This window comes from Semicossyphus pulcher, unplaced genomic scaffold (genome assembly GCF_022749685.1).
Source record: "Semicossyphus pulcher isolate SPU_LCO1_2020_fin unplaced genomic scaffold, fSemPul1.0.p SCAF_11, whole genome shotgun sequence".
NCBI lineage: Eukaryota > Metazoa > Chordata > Actinopteri > Labriformes > Labridae > Semicossyphus > Semicossyphus pulcher.
The window spans coordinates 23,995,516-24,015,915 of NW_027211615.1; the positions used below are offsets into that span (position 1 = coordinate 23,995,516).

A 20,400-nucleotide genomic window follows, 5' to 3' on the forward strand; every position below is an offset into this window, starting at 1 on the left:
GGGACAGGAAAATAGTTTCTATGAACTCACACACACACACTCACACACACACACACACACACACACACACACACGTCAAAGCTAAAATCCCTATCTGGCACCAGCTTTCGTCTCCTCAGCTTGCTCCAGCTAACCTCGACTACCACCAGTGTGTAAGACTAACAGCAGGTGTAGTTCTCCAACCGACACACACATCCGGCCGTCCAGCTGACGAGGCAGCTCCATTGGCTGTCTGGTGCTGTGGGTTTTATTTCCTCTCCTACACTCATTACATGACACTAATGTAGTTAAATACTGCAAAATAAGAAGAGGAGTGTATATCATTGCGATTAGTGGGCTGTAATTTATACTCTTCCATAGCTGCTGTGTGTTTTCAGAGACTTGAGTTCTGCCGTCTTTCCCTTAGTTTATTCAATTCTTAATTTACTGCATTTTACAGTTTAGTTATTTAGTTTTTGGGCCTTTATTAGATAGGACAGCTGGGGTGCTGGTTTAGCTCAGTGGTTAGCTCGACGGCCCATATACAGAGGCTACAGACCTCGTTGGGCAGCCCCAGGTTCACATGTCATCCCCCTGAGGCGGTCGTGTCAAGGACCGAATATGGGGTGGTTGCTCGACCCACTGAGCCAAATCTACAATCTATACCTGAAAATGTAAGTATTTGAACAGGTATTGGTGATCCCAAAGGTCACCAAGTATGTCAGGCTGAATTCTCTGTTATAACACAGTGGCCATTGTTCTCTGACATCATGCTCAGTGTGAAACTCTAGCTGTGTCCCAATCCAGGGCTCCATGGATCATAGCCTGCTTAGACCGTTAAAGCCGAACTGACACGAGACGGTCTGGTCTACGGAGCATTTCCTCTTTGTGTTACCAGCTGTTCCTGCCTAGCAACAGGTAGCTAGCAGGCTAACTAGCTAGCATAACTAACGTCACTTAACTTAACCTGTTATTTAAAGATAATTTGTTTCAAGCGCCCGTTCGTTTTTCTAAACATGTGTAACGCTCGCTATTCGAATGAGTTGAAACCAAAAACTCTTACATTTAAAAGTGTATTGCTCAGCTGCGTAACAATCCGCCACCTGGCTTGATTTGGCGCAATGAGTCTTGGGATATGTTGGAAAAGGAGGACGCATTTGTCGGACACATCTGAAGGAGCCTTTGACGCGGCCTTAAAATGCTCACTTGGAAGTCTGCAGCCCCTGGATTGGGACACAGCTTCTGTCTTAATCTTGTACAGCTCTGTTCCAGATTGCGATATGACAAATAGTGATCATTTCAAAGCTCCTCGGTTAATCAGCAACTTTAAAGACAATGGATGGTGAAAGCCCTGAAGGAGAAATCTGTCATGAAAGAATTTTCAAGGTAACTCATTAGCTACGTTAAGTTGTATTCATAAAATTCATAGTTCTCCAACACTTTTGGGGGGTAAGGGAAACCGTTTTCTGCAATGAAAAGGTGCTTTCCGACAGCAGGAACTTTCCCCAGAAACTAGGAACCTTTTCAGGAACTCTGTGCGTTTCGACAACAGGAACTAGGGTCTTTATTTAGCTCCGGGGTAATTCATTTACCCCCCTGAAAGGCCCTGCTCGGGGGGTAGGAATTTCCAAATGGTAGTTTGCAATCTACAACCTCAGATTGTACCTGACTCAATCCTACAAGCTGCTCTTTAAAGCCAAAGTAAGATAATTAGAGCAAAATGAGCAGTGAGATTATCTTATTTAGTATTAGATAGAGCCAAAATATACAGCTCTCACCTGTTGTTTTATTAACAAGGCAATTTTAAAGCCCAAAAAGCGAAGAAATAGAGTCACACATGTGGTGTTGTTCACATCTAGGCCAACCAATCAAGTGACTTTTATAAAACCCTCCCAGAACCACGAACCCCGAGGGAGATTCCTTTCTGTGATTACTAATGTGGATATTTTTAGCACTATATTTCACCATCTCAACCAATGAAAGAGAATAACTCCCTTTAAATGATTGGTCTACCTTCCTTTTGAAGCCACATTGAACCTTTCTTTTCTGACCTTTAAAAGTTATTACGGCTTTAGATGTTGCAGTCGGGAAAAATGAGGATATAATGACCAGCATCAGTCAGCTCGTCTTTTGATCACGAAGCCAAGCCTTTGATGAAAACATGAAGTCTCGTAATCAGTGCGCATTCCTACACACTTATACTCTCGCATCCATCCACACAGAGCGGCACATTTCACTAAATTAAGACCAGAATTGTACAAATGTTTAAAGTTCATCCCCGGCCTTTCAGCCAGAGGTCGTTCTGTGCCGCCGATGAAGCTCGGTGATAATTATGTTTTGTGTAAGAAGCCAGCAGAGCGTCTCATTCGGGGTTCTCTCCTTACATGTGTGCTTACATGTAGAAATCCATGCCACTGCTTGAGGATTTGCTGCAGCGCTGCGTGGCTCACTTCACCAGCTGGACAATTGGAGCTTGGCACATGATGCACACACACACACACACACACACACACACACACACACAGATGTAAAGTGGAGCAAAACACAAGTGTCACGCAACAGGTAATGAGCTCACATCGGATCTGCTGCTGGCAAACTGTCGACACAGAGCAGCACAAAGTGAACACAACTGGAGGGCAGTGAGTCTAAGTCCACATGTGCACAGCTGGCCTGTGTGAATACAGTGTTACGCAAGTTCCTGCCATGTAACATTTAAACACACATAAGTTACTGTCAAACTGGGGACTGGTGAAACAAAAGAAGAAGTAGTTGCTTGGTATCGCAAATCCAAGGCACTGCAAGTCAGAATCCAACCTGCAATAGGCCACTTGGAGGCAGCAGAAACAAGCTGTGGACACGTTCAGGCCAAAGTGTCGGCTATAAATGTATAAATCCAGCAGATAATGAGCAACATCCTTCATTGGGAGTTTAGTTTCTGGACCTGTTGGTCCAACATTCACTCTCCTTTTAGCTCTGTTTTGGTCTCCACCAACCTCTTGGGAAACGTCTGGCTCTTCCATTTCTTTCGTGCACAAAGTTAGCAACCAATCAGGCATCTGCAACAGCCAGCTGGGACAACAAAGCGGGATAGATATTGCGCCTGAGGCAGTTTCAGGGCCAGTTTGGAGATGGTGCTCAATTGAGGGTTTCGACAGTGAAAGAACCGACTCTCGCCCAGGAAAACAGGCTCCAGAGCGGCACCAACTCTTTGCTGGTGGACCCATGGACCGCTTACGTCAGGGGCGAGGGGTTGCCGTGATCAAAAAGACAAACTAAATGAGAGTGTACGCCATTTTTCTATATTCAGCGACACAAAACAAGGAAGGTTATTGATACAAAGTTGAAGCAGTGGTCGACCGAGGAGACAAGCGGCCTCCTTGCAGTTTGGTGCTCGCAGGAGATCCGGAGCAAGCTAGCGGGATCGACGAGGACCGCCATCGTTGTTATTGTGAGGGAAAGTTCGCGGTCACCTATAGAGTGACGTCAGGACGTGGCTCTAACCACGGGCTCTAGCAGGTGGAAACAGGTTCCAAGTTAAACCAGCTCCGAACCAGCACTAGCACCAGCCCAGAACAAGAACCAGGTTAGCGTTAGTTGAAAAGGGGTAGATGCTGCAGTTCCTGGTTTGACTCTCACCCTTGGCCCTTTGTTGCGTGTCACATCCACTCTTTCTTCCCCTGTTTCCGACACTATCCACTGTCCTCTCTCAATAAAAGTATAAAAGGCCCAAAAAAATATCAGGAAAAAAAAATGAAAAAGAAAGAACTGAAATGTGCTAATGGGATTAAAAGATGCAGTAAATCTATCCAGTTATTCTTGTCAACATCCCTTCAAACAAAAATAAATTTGGCAAATCTAAACATACTAATGATCATAAATATAAAAGACACATTCATCCCAAAAACAAGAAAACAAACAATTTCTTTGGACCGTGTTTATCCAAACAAGCTTCTTGCACAATCACCGTCTTGATTTGTTGGACTAAATAAATCTTACATGTGTCGTCCAGACCAGAAACTGTTTTCTTCCTGTTGCTAAACTCTAGTTTTTGTCATTGATGTCAGCACCAACCTTTTGAAATAAGTGACGATGCTACACGTAGCATCCTTTATGTTTTGTATTGCATGTATGTGATGGGAGCAAGACGCTCTAAGAACCGTCTCTTCTCTGCTGCTGTCTCACTTCAATTTGATCTTATTTTGCAACAGCTTCCATCTTGTTTTGATAAAGCTTCATCCGGAGTCTGTCGTGAACCAAATAAGTATCCATAAATAGAGACAGGCAGGGAGGAAAACAAATGACAGAAACGAAGTGATTGGATCGCTGTCAAAATGCACATCTGGCTCTGAACGCAGGATAACATCTTCCTAATGTCACTCCTCGCTATACACGGTTACTGTGATTTAAATACTGCCACATTTCCGTGTCATGTGTTTGAAGGCATAGAAGCTTTATTTAATAGCTTAAATCAACTTAACCCAACAGCCAAGGCGCTGTAGAATAAGTGATGCTGTGTCACGGCTGGCGGGTATTTCACATGCAGGGGCCAGGCTCAAACTGACTTGGTGTTTAAGTTGATCAACAGTGAATAGAAATGATTAAATATAGGCATGTATCTCCAAAATCTCTCCCCCTGACTCACATGACACAAAAGTGATTTAGCTTGTAGTAACCGGGTTATAATTCCCTTTGGGAGAAATCAAGTCAGAGTTTAACTTTACTTACGAAGATATTTTCAGAGGGATGAAGATATTATCCCACCTGACAGAGTGCTGCCAATCTGGAAATTGAGTTTAAGAATGCAGTGATTTCATCAACCTTTCTGCTTTTTATTCCTTCATCACAACAAACCACGAAACCACCCTGTACTCAGTACCACTCCCTGCCCACACTGCTGAGTCATTCAACTAGTGCTAAGCTTGTCTGTTTTAAACACTTAAAGGCTAATCATTCTATCTAAGGACATAATTTTCTATAGTTTCCTATTCAACTAATATGATAACTTTATGCCAAAATACCGCCTGGTTTTAATGTCAAGTCCCCAAATCTGTGCTTACTGGCATTGATTAAATATCTTTTTTATTGAAGTTATAATCTCAAAGATCTCAGTTTCGTTCTCTTTGGCGCCACCTATGGTGATAATTGCAGGGGCACAATTCCCAGATATCCAGACAGTGTTGCATGTGTGACGTCCACGGTTGGCTCCGGTTACAACTCTTGATTTTCCTCGCTGACGGTCGCTTTCCTTTTCAGACTGTTTGTCTTCATCTGAGCGTCCAATTTGTTTATTTTTCTTTGGATTTTCACTTATTGTTGAAGTTGTATCTGTAGTCATCCATCTTTTCTTTGTTTGTTCAGCCATAGTAGATTACTGTTTACTCGCAACACTCGCAGAGAGCGGAAAAGCAGCCGCTTAGCTCCGCCGACCCTCTCTGGCAGACCAACCACTGCTGGCTGATGGAAAACGCGTCACTAACTGGGCGCCGCTTGTGGCACCAGACACCGAGCCTGTAATACTGCAAATGCAAAGGCTTTCATCAGTGGGCCGTAGACTCAATCACCATTGCGTTACCGTTGACTTAACAGACATTTATTCAAATGAAAATCTTCAAGATTCTTAATATTTATTGTTTTTTTAAAGCACTTTTCTAAACTGTCTCAAAATACATTTAAGTCGAATCAAACAATATTTTTATTTTACTGTAGTCCACTCTTTTCTTGGCAGATGACATGTTAAACAGTTAAATGTTGTAGTCTCTAAACATACTTACTAATATTAAATGTGTATTACAGTCTGTAATGTGTCAGGATATAATTTCACTATAGTTTCACAGTGTTATTTAATTTGAATTTTTTAATCAGACCATCATATACAGTTTATATATTCTTTTAAATGACCTCATCAGTAGAGTATCACAGGAAGACAACAACTTCCTAAGTGATCTGCTGTATGAGAATGGACTTTCTGCCACCTAGTGTCACACTTGGCTTCTGCACTGAGTGAAAAGAGATCCATCAAAAACTATAAAAGGCTTAAGAGTGAAATTAAAACCTTTCTGTTCGAGAGTAAAATTTGCAGACAAGCTTCATCTACAACAAAGAGCAAGACAGAAGCAAGATTCGTGCGTGCTCTCACATCTACAGACAATTAACCTTAGCTGTATTTCTTCAGACTGTAGGAGGCAAGCTCTCTAAATACGTAAATAAAATATACTTTAAATACAATAGTGATTCATTTTTATGCCACTTGTTGTCTTTTTTCACATCATTGCCTAACGAATGACAGAGGGTTACAGTATGAAGACAAGTGTTCTGGTACAAAGTTGACCCTGAGATGTTTATGAGGTGTTTGGGGTTACATAAGAACATTGTGGATGTTGGATGTTAGTTTTGTGTCGGTAAAAGAGAAAAAAAGAACATGGAAAAAACTGTTATATGGATGCAGTGCAAACATGTGCCGGTGATCCATTAAAGAGCGGATCATAACTCTGCAGAGAGATGACTGCTGCTGACACAGAGCTCAGGAATCTGTGTATGAGTGAATGAACCTGTGTGTGATTTACTGGAATATCCGTCCCCTAAAATGACACAGTCTCTACTTGTTGTTAATAAGGATTAAAAGATTTTGTTTAAAGATTCTTTAGTGTTAATAATATTTGCATTGACAGGCTGTTGATTTTGTACTTTTAACCCTTTTGTGCCCCCTCTTTTGTGGTTTACTTACGGAAAGCTGCAGGACATGTTGGGGCAGGTTGAATTTCAGTCAAAACAGCCTGACGTCCTGTGTCATCGGTGACCTTTGACCTGTTTGGATTTATATCTGCAATATATCGGCATCCTGTAACCCTGTAATTCCAAAATATAAACTTTTAAGGAGCTATGAAAAAAACGGAAAAGCCTCCGTCACTTTATTTTCAGATAATCCACAGAGTCAATGTGCATGAAAACAAACAAATAACTTTTGATTTTATGTAAAGAATATTATAAAGTTGTTGTGATTAAAATTATATATATAAAAAAAACGTTAACAAAAGTAGATAAATTCTCTTTCTCTCTTCTCTTGTTCTCTATCCTGAATTTTTTTTTAAGAAACTAACAACAGGCAAATATATTGACTTGTGAAAAGCACTAAGTGCACAGGTGTGATTAATTTAAAACAATTATAATGGCCGCACTGCATTGGTGCGTTGCATTGTTAGTTATGGCTTGTTGACCAGGGCTAACCACACTTAAACATAGTCCAGCCTTTGTTAATTATATTACATCTGTGTTTTTGCTGAAAGAGGTCTGTAACATTGCAAAAAAATTAAAGTATGACCAAGCTGCTTAAAAGTGTGTCATATATTGAATTGTCATGTTCACCAGAAGCACCAGGAACATTTACAAGACATCTGTGCACAGAAATTTGCATTTAGGGGCAAAAATATAATTAAATAGTATTTTAAAAGGCTTTGCTGTGTTGTATTTTGTTGGTAATGTGACTTTTATTATCCTAGGCTCTCTAAATCTTTATGTGAATCTGTTGTGCAGCTATAAATATTACCTGGTATGGACATTTTGCAGATAAAGACACGTTAAAGTGAAGTTAAATGTTGAGTCACGCTCAGGATGAATCTGATGTTTGTCTCTCTGCTCAGCAGCTCTGAGTGCTGCTGCCAATAAATTACAAAACTTCTGGAAAAGTCCTCGGGCCCAGGAGTGTCAAGTCCGATGGAGGTAAAGCCCATAAAGACAGAAGATGCACTGGATTTCAAAATAAAAGCACAACATATAGCATCAAAAATTAATCAAAAGCTAAGGCAAAACACAAAAAACACTGATATAACACAATAATACAAAATACATTTTAATAACATACAAAAGGCCTATCCTATCTGCAACCAGTATGCCGGTTAGCTTAGCTTAGCACATACCTAGAAACAGGGAAAAACTGTTAGCCTGGATCAGTCCACTCTAAAGGTAACACACGCAGACTACCAGCGCATCTTCAGTCCATACAATCATACATAATATCTAATTTGTTTAATTGGTGGGAAAATCCCCCTAGAAGCGGTGGCCTCCCGCGGGTTTCCATGGCAACTGTTCTGAGCTAAGAAATGTCCAGCACATAAAACAGCAATTTGTGTTTTTCACTTTGGTTTTTGTACAGGTCAATTAAATACAAAGAGTATATTGCATATGTGTTATTAAATGAACTCAAAAATTGCATGTAGGCTTTTTTATTGCCTTTGGACTGAGCTCAGCTAGCTAGTTTTTGTTAGGTAATGTTAGCTAACCTTATGCTTAAGGTTAATATTTAACTATAAAAAATTTGAATGCCACTAGAGTTCGGTTATATAGCAAACATAAGAAAATACATGTTTATGTTTTCTCCTACATTGCAGTTCATGCGCAAAGCATTAAACAAAACGTTCATAACGACGGTTTATTTTGAAGCGTGAAACCGGAAGTTCACTTCTGTTAACGGTGTTTTGACAGTAGCGGCGGAAGGCGGCATGCCCGGTCAGTGAATCACATGTCTGCACCGTCCCCGTTATACGCTGGTATAAATACGAGCAGGGGAGCGACTGGAGCAGCTTCAGACGGTCTGGAGTCTCAGGAAACAAACAGAGGTGAGTCACAGGAGCTTTTTTCTTTTCATGTCGAGAGTTTGCAGCTCGGTGATGCTCAGAGGAAAATAGTCTCTTTGTGCAACCTTATAAAAGTATTGTCATGATGAATTAGAATAGAATATAGTGCAACTCAAAAGCTGCATTTTCCAGGTTCAGCTTATTAAATATCAAGTTGTATTAAAATGTATCTATTTTTTATTTTTATCATAGTCCCTTCATTTGTTTTCCTCATGCAGAATTGCTGACTTGAGTGATTTCTGTTTGTATTGCCTACTCATGGGTGTGACCTCCATCTTTGGATCAAAACAACTGGATTAGGGTAGATGACATCATTGGGTGTTTGGTTCACTTTAATACACTGTGTGCACACCATGCAGTGATATTAACTGAATTTAAACATACTATTTGATGATGAACAGTTGAGAGAGTTAGCTTAAGGAATAGACTTTACGTGCAGGATGGATTTTTAAAGAAAATTCTTGCAGTAAAACTGCATTCACATGTACTATTCTTGTAATCCTCCAGATTTACATACACTGCAGAATAGCTAGAACTGACCCTAATATCTCCTGAACCATATGACAAGTCAATCCTCAGGGTGGAGAAATCCCCAAACACTAAAAATGAGGCCATATGTGGCAGTGTCCCATTTATTTCAAATGAAGCTCAGATGATCCAGATTAGATTAATTGTTCTTTCTTATTCTGGCACTGGGAAAGTCTTTTTCTGCAGGCTCAAGCTTCTTACAAAGATGATAAAGAAAAAGAAGCATCAGCAGGATAAGCAACTTGCTGTTAGTTGATGTATAGATGTATCGACAACAGATATTTTAGACATGTAAGCTACAAAAGATAAGACTTTACTGAACCCTGGAGAAACTCATCTGTTACAGCAGCAGCGCAATGAGCTAAGATGTAAATCCTCAGAGAAATAACTATTTTAATGGAATTACTAAATCTGGAATTACAATAATCAATTAATTTTGAAATATTCGCGCAACTAAATCAAGTAGAGCAACTCCAGCAGCCATGATGCATCAATAACTATATATTGAGTATTCATTGTTTAGTCTGTCCAACAGGATGTTTTGTTTGACCATGTATCCCAGACTCAAATATATTTATTATCATAAAACACAAAGTAAAACGTTTTCATATTTGGAACCAAAATATAAATTGGGCTTTTGGTTTAAAAAATTATTCTTATTGATTCGAAAAATTCTTGCTGATTCATTTTCTGATCATGACTTAAAGCTCCTGTGAGGAGTTTTTCACTCGGTTATGAAACAGACTGAAATTAATTCTGATGACTCTATATGAGCTACAAAAGCAAACCAGACCATCAGCGACAAGATTGATTATTTCTATTTAGTTATTTTTAATGCCTGAAACCGCTGGTGGGGGGGCAGGTGTCGGACGAAGCGATTAACTGCACGCTGCCTTTGTTCACATTTTACAGGGTAAAAAGTGAGTGATACTTGTGACTGTTAAAGAAAGCAGGGTGACATTATTTGTTAAAAACCACCACTTTAGCATGTACAGGACAAAATCAGCAAAGAGATAAGAGGTACGGCTTTGTCCACAGGGGGCGCCAAAATCAACACAAACCGAAAGTTCCTCACAGGAGCTTTAAGCAATTAATCAGCAAATCGTTTCAGTCTCATATTAAACTTTATACCTCTTTATGTAATATATGAGATGTATGTGTAATAAGCACAAGCTGTACAGTGGCAATACAATAGTGTGACATATTTACTGTGTTGGAATGGAGAGTGCCAACATATAAAGCATATAATGTAACAATAAAAATAGTTATAACAACATAATAGTGATGTATTAGTATTATAGTGATAAATGTCATATTGTGTTTGGTAAAATCTACTTTTTTGTGTATGGATTCAAAGAAAATACTCATGTCACTTATTGAGGCTGAAACTGAACTTCCTGGTCGGCCTTGCAACAACATCTGGACCGAAGGACGCTCCGTCAGTTTGCATTCTTTCAGCTGTGTAACCAGGATCCCTGCAGCTGCTTCTCAGCAAATAACACTGTAAATGATTTCTCCTGTCTCGCCTTCCTTTCCTTTTTATTTGTTTGACTCTCTCCAGCTTCGTCTGTGTTTTTCTCTCCTCTCTTTTTATTGCTCATTCTTTCCTCCCTCCCTGCACGTCAAGCTTTCCTCATCCTGCCTTTTTTCTCATTAAAAAAAAAGGTCTTGCTGGAAGCTTCAATTCCTGTTTACAAACCTTCCAGTAACTCGCAGGCTGTAATTAAATGGGAGCTTTGTGGCGAAATGAGTAATGACCTTGTTGCGTAAGCGGCTGCAGTTTGCTGCACTGTAGGTGTTTAACTTGTGAGCTTATATAGGGAGGAGTAAGTGGGACAGGTGGGCGTCCAGTCCTGGAAGAGATGGTGACATTTTGTTCAGAAGAGAAAGGCAGTGTGATGAGAAAGCAACCTGATGAGAACACACACCAGAAACTCTTGAATAATACTGGTCAAAGATACCAAATATGTCAGGCTTCATTTGGGCGAAATGTTCACAAAAAGAATCCAGAATATTTTAATTTGATTCCAATGTACAGTCTTGGATTTGAATGTTTCACGATGTAAACATCATATAACTTCACTAAAAAGTCTCAATATGCCATGAAATGAAAGTGTGATACCGTCAGAATCAGCAAAAAAAGCAATCAACAACATGCTGAGTATACTCTCCTTTGCTTGTTACCATAGGAACAGAAGATGGTGGGCGGGCTGAGGGATGAACAAGTGCTTTGAAACATGAAAAAACAAGTGACATAAGATATTTTCGGCTTTCATGACGTTTTATGTTTAAAATCGGATAGTAAACAAAGTTAATTTAGGGTTTCATATTGGTTAACATCCCTCTTAGCTTGGATAATACAGAATTTATACTTATATATAGATATTACTTTTACAGTATTACATAAAGTATGTAAAAGAACATGTACTTAAAGCTCTAATGTGAAAGGTGTTCCTTATAACCTCCTTAATCACCATACCACGACAAGACTGTATAAAAAGATGGACGACATGACAGCTCTCTTAAAGTAAAGCCAAACCCTCTCTATCGCCCCCTGCTGACTGGCTGCAGTATAGGTCATAAAGCCCGCCTCCTCCATGTTAACAGATGGGACATGAGTCAAACTATAAAATCAAAATACACGTCAAATACATTTTTCTCAAACATGGTTTCTGTCGTTATAGCTAGTTATTATCATGCTGATTTACGTCCAAGTGTTCATTTTTCTGACAAGTTTATTTTTAATTGTTATGTGATGCTGTCAAAAGGATGATTGACAGCTCTGTTGACAAATCCGGCTCCTGCAGCCGATCAGTTCCTGATGAGCAGTGTAGAGGAGGAACGGCGAGAGGAGACGTAACTAAAACAATCACTACAGTCATTGAAGATCACATATCTGTGAACGTTAACCTCAGACCAACACAAAGAAGCTGTTCTGCTGTTGAATACGTCGCCGTGCAGATCCTTGCTGTTTTTTCCGGTTAGTTAAGTGTGTGTTTTGGTTAGCTGAAGTGGCTACGGCGGCTCCACCTGCGGATCTCTACTGCGCAGCTCGGGCTCCAAATGACGTCAGCAGCATCACAAGATGGCAGTGCCTATCACGGGGGCTATTTTGGCATCAACTTCGTACAATAAGAGCAGATGGAGACCTGTCGTACATCTATATATACAGTCATTGGTGTAGACAAAAAACAGAGAGCTAAAAGAGAGTGAATATAGGACTTAGATTCTTGTCTGGCAGTGCAAAACCAAATGTGACTTAGTCTGGAACTTCTCGGTTAATTTCATGTTCATTTCCAAGCCGTGTAATCAAGGGGAGCAGACCAAAATGCCTCTTGATGCAACTGGATAGACCCACAGTCAGTAAAAGCAACACAACACTGGATTTAGCAGTAGGCTGCTCGGCTAGGTAGCTAGTCTCACGCCTAATTAACTTGGCTTCTGTTTTTGCCATAGTGAATTCAAAATGTTCAATCAGCTGCAGCCATCTTTGTTGTTTTCGTAATGGCCTAAATGGTGCTTAAACCCGCCCCATGTTAGGTAATCTGTTGTGATTGGCTCGACTTGAACGAGGCTGCTCGGAAATCTGTCGTGGGAGGACGACCAGACGTATCTGCCAGAGCAAATATAACATGAGCTTGCAGATTCCTCTGGCTCCCAGGCTACTTAGATTCACCAGGTGTCCATCTCTTCATGCCAGGCCTTTTTGGACAAAGTCATACGGCCTTGCTGCAGTGCTGTTACGGCTGACTGGGAGCAAATCTCTGCTGCCAGGTCCCAAAATCTGGTGCAGAGCCTGAAAGCAGCACCTTTACTTTTGCACGTTCAAATAACTTTGCTTTTCAATGATACAGGTGATTGGTGCATTAAGGTCGCTGTGCTGTGTAGTCAGAGAAAAAAGGGAGGATTACGTGTGGCTGCAGAAATAATCAACAGTGCTCAGACTCCCAGAGAGAGATTTGCACCGCCTGGGAAGAGCTGCAGCCGAGTCCATCTGTTTGCTGACTTTCTCTCTCTGTATTCTCTCTCTCTCTCTATCTTGTGCGTCAGTGTGAAGAAAGACAATCAGGAGCTACAGTCACTCTCTGTTGAAGCTGTCATTCGTTTGATATAAAGGCAGCTGACCGAGCAAACGTCAGAGAAAACAGAGAAAGGCCTGCTGTTCTCTTTACTTTGGAAGGCAGTTGGTCAAAGTCACAGGAAGCACAGTTTTGGTGTAACGTCCTTGGTGATGGATGAGCGAATGACACTGGAGATGAGGGCAATGATCCACTCAGCAGGCAGGAGTGTGAATAATTTATTAGTATTGATCGGTGCGGATATTTTTATGTAATGCTGTGTAAGGGCGGAAAACTGCTGAGTGAGCTTGGTCATTTTCTACTGCGTAGGTCTGATTTCTTTACAGCTCATGTCGCCCTCTAGTGGACGTACAGGTGCATTACAACAACAGTGCGGCATAATCAGAAGGTTTCTGATGTGTGTGATTTTTTATTCTCCAGGTTTTATTTTTCATCATTGCCTGCTGGCCTTGTAAGAGTCAGAGAGGATGTTAATGATGATGATGATGATGAAGAAGAAGGGGTCCAAGACTCTGGCGTTGCTGGCTCTTCTTCTGGCCTCAGCCAACTGTATCCTTCCTCCGACGAAGGATGATCTCGCCCGTAAGTTTCACCGCACCTGCATGAGAAAGCAGAGTCACAGGGTCAATCAAATTCTAAAAAAAACAATAGTTTTAGTTTATTAGAAATTATAATAATTTAGTTGTTATTCCTCAGATTTTTTAATAAAAATGCCTAAAATGGAACTAAGCACATGTGACAATATCAGGAAAAGCAGAAGTGAAAGGGCAAATTTCTTCTGATTAATGATACAGACAAAAAAACAAAGATTTAAAGCCGACAGGAATGATGCGAGACATTTGTGTTTGCAGAGATCTCTCTCCTCGGGGAGCAGTACCTGGACAAACAGATTGAAAATGCCGTTAACGGCGTGAAGGAGATGAAGACTGTGATGCAGAAATCCTCTGAGGAGCACCAGAGGTTTCTGGATGCCCTGAGGAAGACCAAGGAGCAGAAAGAGGTAGAAAATCATCTTGGATAACACGTTATGTCCATGCTTGAATTAGGTTAATTAGGTAGATTAATTCAGACTTTTCATATATAGATAGAACAGGTTTTTAGTATCATTAACTGGAAACAAATGGGCTTATTCTGTGCCTCAAGTCTTAGCCAATCGCACTGAAGTCACAGCAAATTACTACATCCACTGCTTAAAGTTAAAGTTAAAATACTAATTAAACAAAAAACACCAACAGAATGTTTTAAATTGAAATAAAGTTTGGGAGTTCAACAGCTGTAGAAAGAAATTTATATTACTTTATTAAAAGAAAACTTGACCACAAACTTAAAAAGACAAGACCCTGAAAGGTGATGCAACAATAGCTAACCTCTAAGGATGCTACCAAAATAAGAGCTTGCCTCTTAAACTCTGTGTACATGTGTTTCTGCAGGACGCGATGCGTACGGCCGAGGTGATGGAGACCAAGCTGGAGCAGGAGGAGGAGGTGTGCAACGACACCATGAAGACTCTGTGGGAGGAGTGTAAGCCCTGTCTGAAGAACACCTGCGTGAAGTACTACTCCCGGACATGCAGCAGCGGATCTGGACTGGTGGGACGTCAGGTCAGACCGTCACACGCACACGCACACGCACACGCACATAAACCTGTTTACATCAGGCAGATATCCCCCTTCTGTTATAATCAGTATTAAGCTGGTTGTTTGCGTCTTTTATAATGTACATAATGCAGGTTTATTGATTACATTTCTGAATCAATCAATGCTGCGGTTTTTAATGGAAGCCTTTAAAGGGAGGTGCTTTTCTTTTGTGGTGGAATGAAACAAAGTAAATGTACTTTAAGTACTTTTCTTAAAGTATATAGCTTATATTCAAATGCACAACTGATAATAATCTTACTATTTATAATAGTATAACAGTTACAGGGGACAATTTCTGATTTGAGTAGGTTTACTTTAAAGACGATAAGCACACTTTCCTTATTGAACTTGCATACTTTTTAATGAGTATTTCCTCGATGCTGATTTTAAGTAGTATTTTTAGACTCAAATAAAAGTTATAGCGTCTTCTTTTGACACAAAATACCATATCAAATACTTTTAATTTCTGTGGCATCCAAATTGTCAAATTTAAAGATTCATAACTGCCGAAAAACTCCAGAAAAGATCCATATGAAGCCTTGGATTCTATAAAAAGAAAAGCCTCCTCCTTTAACAACCTTTCACTCCCCCGATAAGACAGTAAGCTAGGAAGAATAAATGTTTTGATTGATGTTTCTTGTCTCTGCAGCTGGAGGAGGTGCTAAACAGAACGTCTCCCTTTTCCATCTGGATCAACGGGGAGAAGATAGACGTCCTCCAGCAGGAGGGACAACGGCAGAGCAAAGAATTCCATAACCTGGAGGAAAAATACACGGAGATGGCCGACGGTGTGGACAGCATCTTTACAGACAGTATGAAGGTACTGTTCACCTGTTAACGCAGGACACAGAGATATGCTTGGGACAGACAACCATCTTTCAGACTGGAACATTTAAGAGAAGTGAAAACCTGAATGAAACTTAATGAAATAACCTTAAACGCTGGTTACAGGATTACATGCAGGTTCTTTTGTTCCTCAGGTGGCTGATCATGTGCACTACAGCCCCCCCGTGTTCTTCCTGGGGCCGTTCAACCGCCGCAGCAGAAGCATTCGCTCTCTGTTCCGCGATCCTTTCCACAGCTTCCAGAACCTGTTCTCCCCCATGACGGGCATGGGCAGGAACTTCTTCAGCTCCATGGGCTCCATGATGGACATGGACACAGACATGACTCCCAATGAGGGTACATTTCTGACAGTTATTAACTGACTAATTGCAGTGCTCGAGAAGTGCTGAACTCTATTTTAGGCTATTTAAATCTATCTTTATATTATTATTTTTTTAATGAAAATTTCATCTCAGGTATTTAATTACTTTATTACTACTTCATTAAGTCTTTGTGTACATGAATGCATCTTCCCAGTCATTTGACTATTTGGTAAATGGTAAATGGACTGTACTTATATAGCGCTTTTCTAGTCTTTGCGACTACTCAAAGCTGCTTACTCTACATGTCACATTCACCCATTCACACACTGGTGGCAGAGGCTGCTACTTAAAGTGCCTAACTGTCAATCAGATATCACATTCATACCCGTTGGCTATGCCCCAATTTTGGGGTTCAGTGTCTTGCCCATGGATACTTCGACATGTAGCTTGAGGGAGCTGGGGAACGAACCTCCGAACCTCCAACCTCCAACCTCCACCTTCTGGTTGAAAGACGACCGACTCTACCACTGAGCCAAATATTTTGAAACCTTAAAACCAGAAAACTGATCTGCAGATCTTCTAGATTATATAGGCCTCGCCAAGCTGCACAGAGGAGATGCAATGCTATGTTGATTAAAGGGGTTAAAAAATATCTTGAGATGCATGTCTTGGCAGTCAACTAATTTCAATAAAAAAACAAAGTATTTTTTATTTTATTTTTATACATTTTATTCATGTATTGTATCTTTACTTACTTATCCTTCTTCTCTGGCAAGGATAAGGGCATGGATGAGGGGGTGGGATTTATATTATATTGTTGTTCTGTCAGCAACAACCTCCAGCACCAGGCTTAAAGCCTCATATTTATTACATACGATTTTGAGTTAAAGATGTAAAACAACTGAATTTGTGAGTGTTCCTGTGGGATTATTTTCAGGCTGTTTCAACTCATTATATTAGATTATATTAGATAAACCTTTATTGATCCCACAACAGGGACATTATCACTGTTAGACTACAGCAAGTAGGAAAGAGATCATCTATGTAAACCTAGAATAAACACTTGATTGTGCATTGAAAAGCAAAATATTCAAACTGTGTTTGTGTCTTGTTGCAGACGGCGATCTGAACGAGGACGTGGTCATCACCAAACCTTTCGGAAACGGCAGGATGACCTGCAGAGAGATCCGCCGCAACTCAGCCGGCTGCATCAAGTTCCGCGACGAGTGTCAGAAATGCAAAGAAATCCAGCATATCGGTGGGTGATTTATTATCTTGTTTATGTTGTGACAAAAAAGCGTTAGTCCAAATTGTAAACATAGAAAGAAGGAAGTTTTAATAATGAGATGATGAGGATGATAGTTAGAGAGGTAATTAGTTAAAGGAAGCAAAAATAAGTAAGTAGCAATAAATACTGTTGAAAGTAGATTAAATGAAATCAAATAAATAATGTTGTTATATAACCGATCAAAAGGTTAAGTAGGTGCAGTGAGGTCCGGCTGTGTGCTTTCATGAAGCAGGAAACCGGAGCTGAAGACCTGAATGATGATCCGGAGATGTTTTTATTGTAGACACACGATTAGGATTTATGTTAATGATGGCAACAGGAAGCGCTTGAAATGAATGTTGCATAGAGACTGTAATTAAATTATGTAATCCACTCCTTTGTGTTGATGATGTTTTTGTTCCTTTGGCAGCGATAATGTATCGTCTACATTTAGACATTTGGAAAATACAAAGAGCTTCATATTGAGTCCACATTCAGAGGGAAGCTTCAGCTAGTGCCGTGTTTGTGTCCATCTGATGACGTCAAATATTCACTCTCTTTTAACTTTTTGGTTTACATGAACTCTGAAGGGAAATATCTGGCTCTCTCGACGCAAAATGAAATAAATGTAATATTCTTTTTGAATTATTTTAAGCCCAGTGTGGTCACCACTGTGTGTTACCCGTTTCCCTCACAGACTGCTCCGGAAAGAGACCTCTGGAGGGCCCTCTGAAGGAGGAACTGGAGTCAGCGTTGGCCCTGGCCGAGCGTTTCACGCAGCAGTACAACAGCCTCCTGAAGAGGTTCGAGGAGCAGATGTTCAACACCTCCTCCATCGTCGACCTTCTCAACAGGCAGTTTGGCTGGGTGTCATCTCTGGCAAACAACACCAAGGACGACATCTTCCGAATCCAGACGGTATGTGGACCTGATCGCTGTCCCGCTGTGCTGTTTAACTCATACACTGTGGCTCTGCTTCTTTCTTTTTGTCTGTGTTGGTTAGAAGTAATGAGGAATTTATGCAAGCTTTAAAAACATACAGTACAGCTAAAAAAGTGTTAAGATGTGCAGTGTAACTTAAAGCTAATCTGGCACCGTACTTGTACTGCAGGTGATTAGCAAGGACCCTGAGGAGAAGCAAGGTGAGCCGGAGAAGCAGCCTGGCGACACGAAGGTGTCCGTGCAGCTCTTCGACTCTACACCCATGAACTTCAGCGTGCCGGGCGACATCCCCTGGACCGACCCCAAGTTCTCTGAGGTGGTGGCCCAGGAGGCTCTGGACCGCTACAAGGAAATCAGCGTGTGAGTGTCAGAGAGGGCTACAAGCAGGAGACATAGGAAAAACATTTAAAAGAACAGTCAAGCTAGAGCTAGCAGCTGGTTAGCTTAGCTTAGCAAAGAGACTTGAAACAGGGTAAAGAAGCTAGCTTGTTTTGCCAAAGCTAAAAAGATATTCATGTAGCGGCCCTTTTAACTCACTACTGAACGTGTTATATGTTATTTGTTATGTTGGTTATGGGCGTGACTACTTCCTGAAAATAGTTCCGGAACCACTAACCTTTCATAATCTTGGCTGGTTGCCTGGCAACAGCTTCAGCAACTGTAACCATTTGACCAATGCAGGAGTTGTTTCCAGTCTATATGCTATCAATTTGTGTCAAGTAAAAATGTTCTTCTACGTACTTTCCGAGGATGATATGATGTGAAACAGTGTCTTTCTTTTTGTTTCCCCAGTGTGGTCAAATAGTCGGCTTCGTGCCCCAACCTGCTGACAAGAGAATGTTCTGGATCCATCAAAACACACTTCCGAAACATCCCAGAAGATTAACACACCTGGAAAAAAAACCTCCTGAAGCCAACCCACTGATTCTGTTGTAAATCCTGCTTTTGCAAATGACACAGTTTAAAGCAGATTTCATGGTGAGATTAGAGCTTTCTGTCCTGCTGTAAGAGAAGATAGTGAGTAGATGTACATAAGAGGCCTCTTCGTGTTTATTATCTAGGACCTCCAGCAGAAAGCCTTACATGTGTGAGCTGGGCTTTGCAAAAGGGTTTCATAGCACTTAAATGATTCATGCTTGAGTTTCCATCTAAAGAAGAAAATAATGCTTTTGACTCTGAAACTGTTTAATCTCTGCATTCAGCCTTTGTAACACATTAAGATGAAACTGATTTGTCCTCAAAGGCTCCTTCAGTGACTTTAACAACCTGAACTTCCCTTCCACAGATCTCCGATAGCCGTTATCGGAGTTGGTTGATGTGGTGCATTTGCTGGAGTTAAACTCGCTGATTGGAGAGATTACAGTCGGGAAAGAGGATTAGATTATGTTCAGGATTGCTTTAAGACGCTCTGTACAGCAGCCTAACAATGAAGCAATACATAGAGATCTAATAAAACCTGATCAAACCCACTCAGTGTCTTTGTCTTTCTTCTAGTTTTTTCATGAATTAAGGCCTCGACTTTTGTGAGTTAACTGCAACGTAGGAGTGATTTGCATGTTTGTGAAATAAAGTGGCTACAAAAAAGACACAAAACTGCTATGAAGGTATTTAAAATAACTACAAAGAGACAAAATGACAACAAAGGGGCAAAACCCACGATGAAGGGATTCAAAACAACTACAAAGAGACAAAAACTGGCTATAAAAAAGACAAAACTGCTATGAAGGGATTCAAAACAACTACAAAGAGACACAAAATGACAACTGAGAGACACAGACTAGCTACAAAACACACAAACTACTATACGGGAGGTTCAAAAAGACAAAATGACAATGGCAGAATCTGTCTAGAAAAAACTACTATGAAGGGATTCTAAACAACTACAAAGAGACAAACAAGCTTCATCAAAGACAAAAAACTACTATGAAAGGATTCTAAACAACTACGAGACACAAAAAAAAAAGACAAAATCACCAAGGAGACTCTAAACAACTACAAAAATGAACAGACACAAAGTAGCTACATAAAAGACAAAACTACTATGAAGGGATTCAAAACAACTACAAAGAGACACAAACCGGCAACAAAGACAAACGACAAATACACAAAACCATACAGACATTGTGTGTGCCTCTCTGCAGCTCATTTTGTGCATCTTTGTATTTGTTTTCAACTAGACGCACAAAAACC

General features: G+C 40.5%; 1 protein-coding gene across 1 annotated transcript; it reads left to right on the plus strand.

Moving 5' to 3' along the window:
• Nucleotides 1-8,507: 8,507 nt before the first annotated feature.
• clu (clusterin) lies at nt 8,508-19,679 on the plus strand. The gene is made up of 10 exons (XM_069657241.1): nt 8,508-8,591; nt 13,637-13,798; nt 14,068-14,216; nt 14,647-14,817; nt 15,503-15,673; nt 15,834-16,035; nt 17,119-17,259; nt 17,966-18,186; nt 18,380-18,570; nt 19,003-19,679. Exons 2-10 carry the CDS (start codon nt 13,684-13,686, stop codon nt 19,013-19,015), a joined length of 1,374 nt encoding a protein of 457 aa, XP_069513342.1. The 5' UTR covers nt 8,508-8,591; nt 13,637-13,683; the 3' UTR covers nt 19,016-19,679.
• Nucleotides 19,680-20,400: the final 721 nt, after the last annotated feature.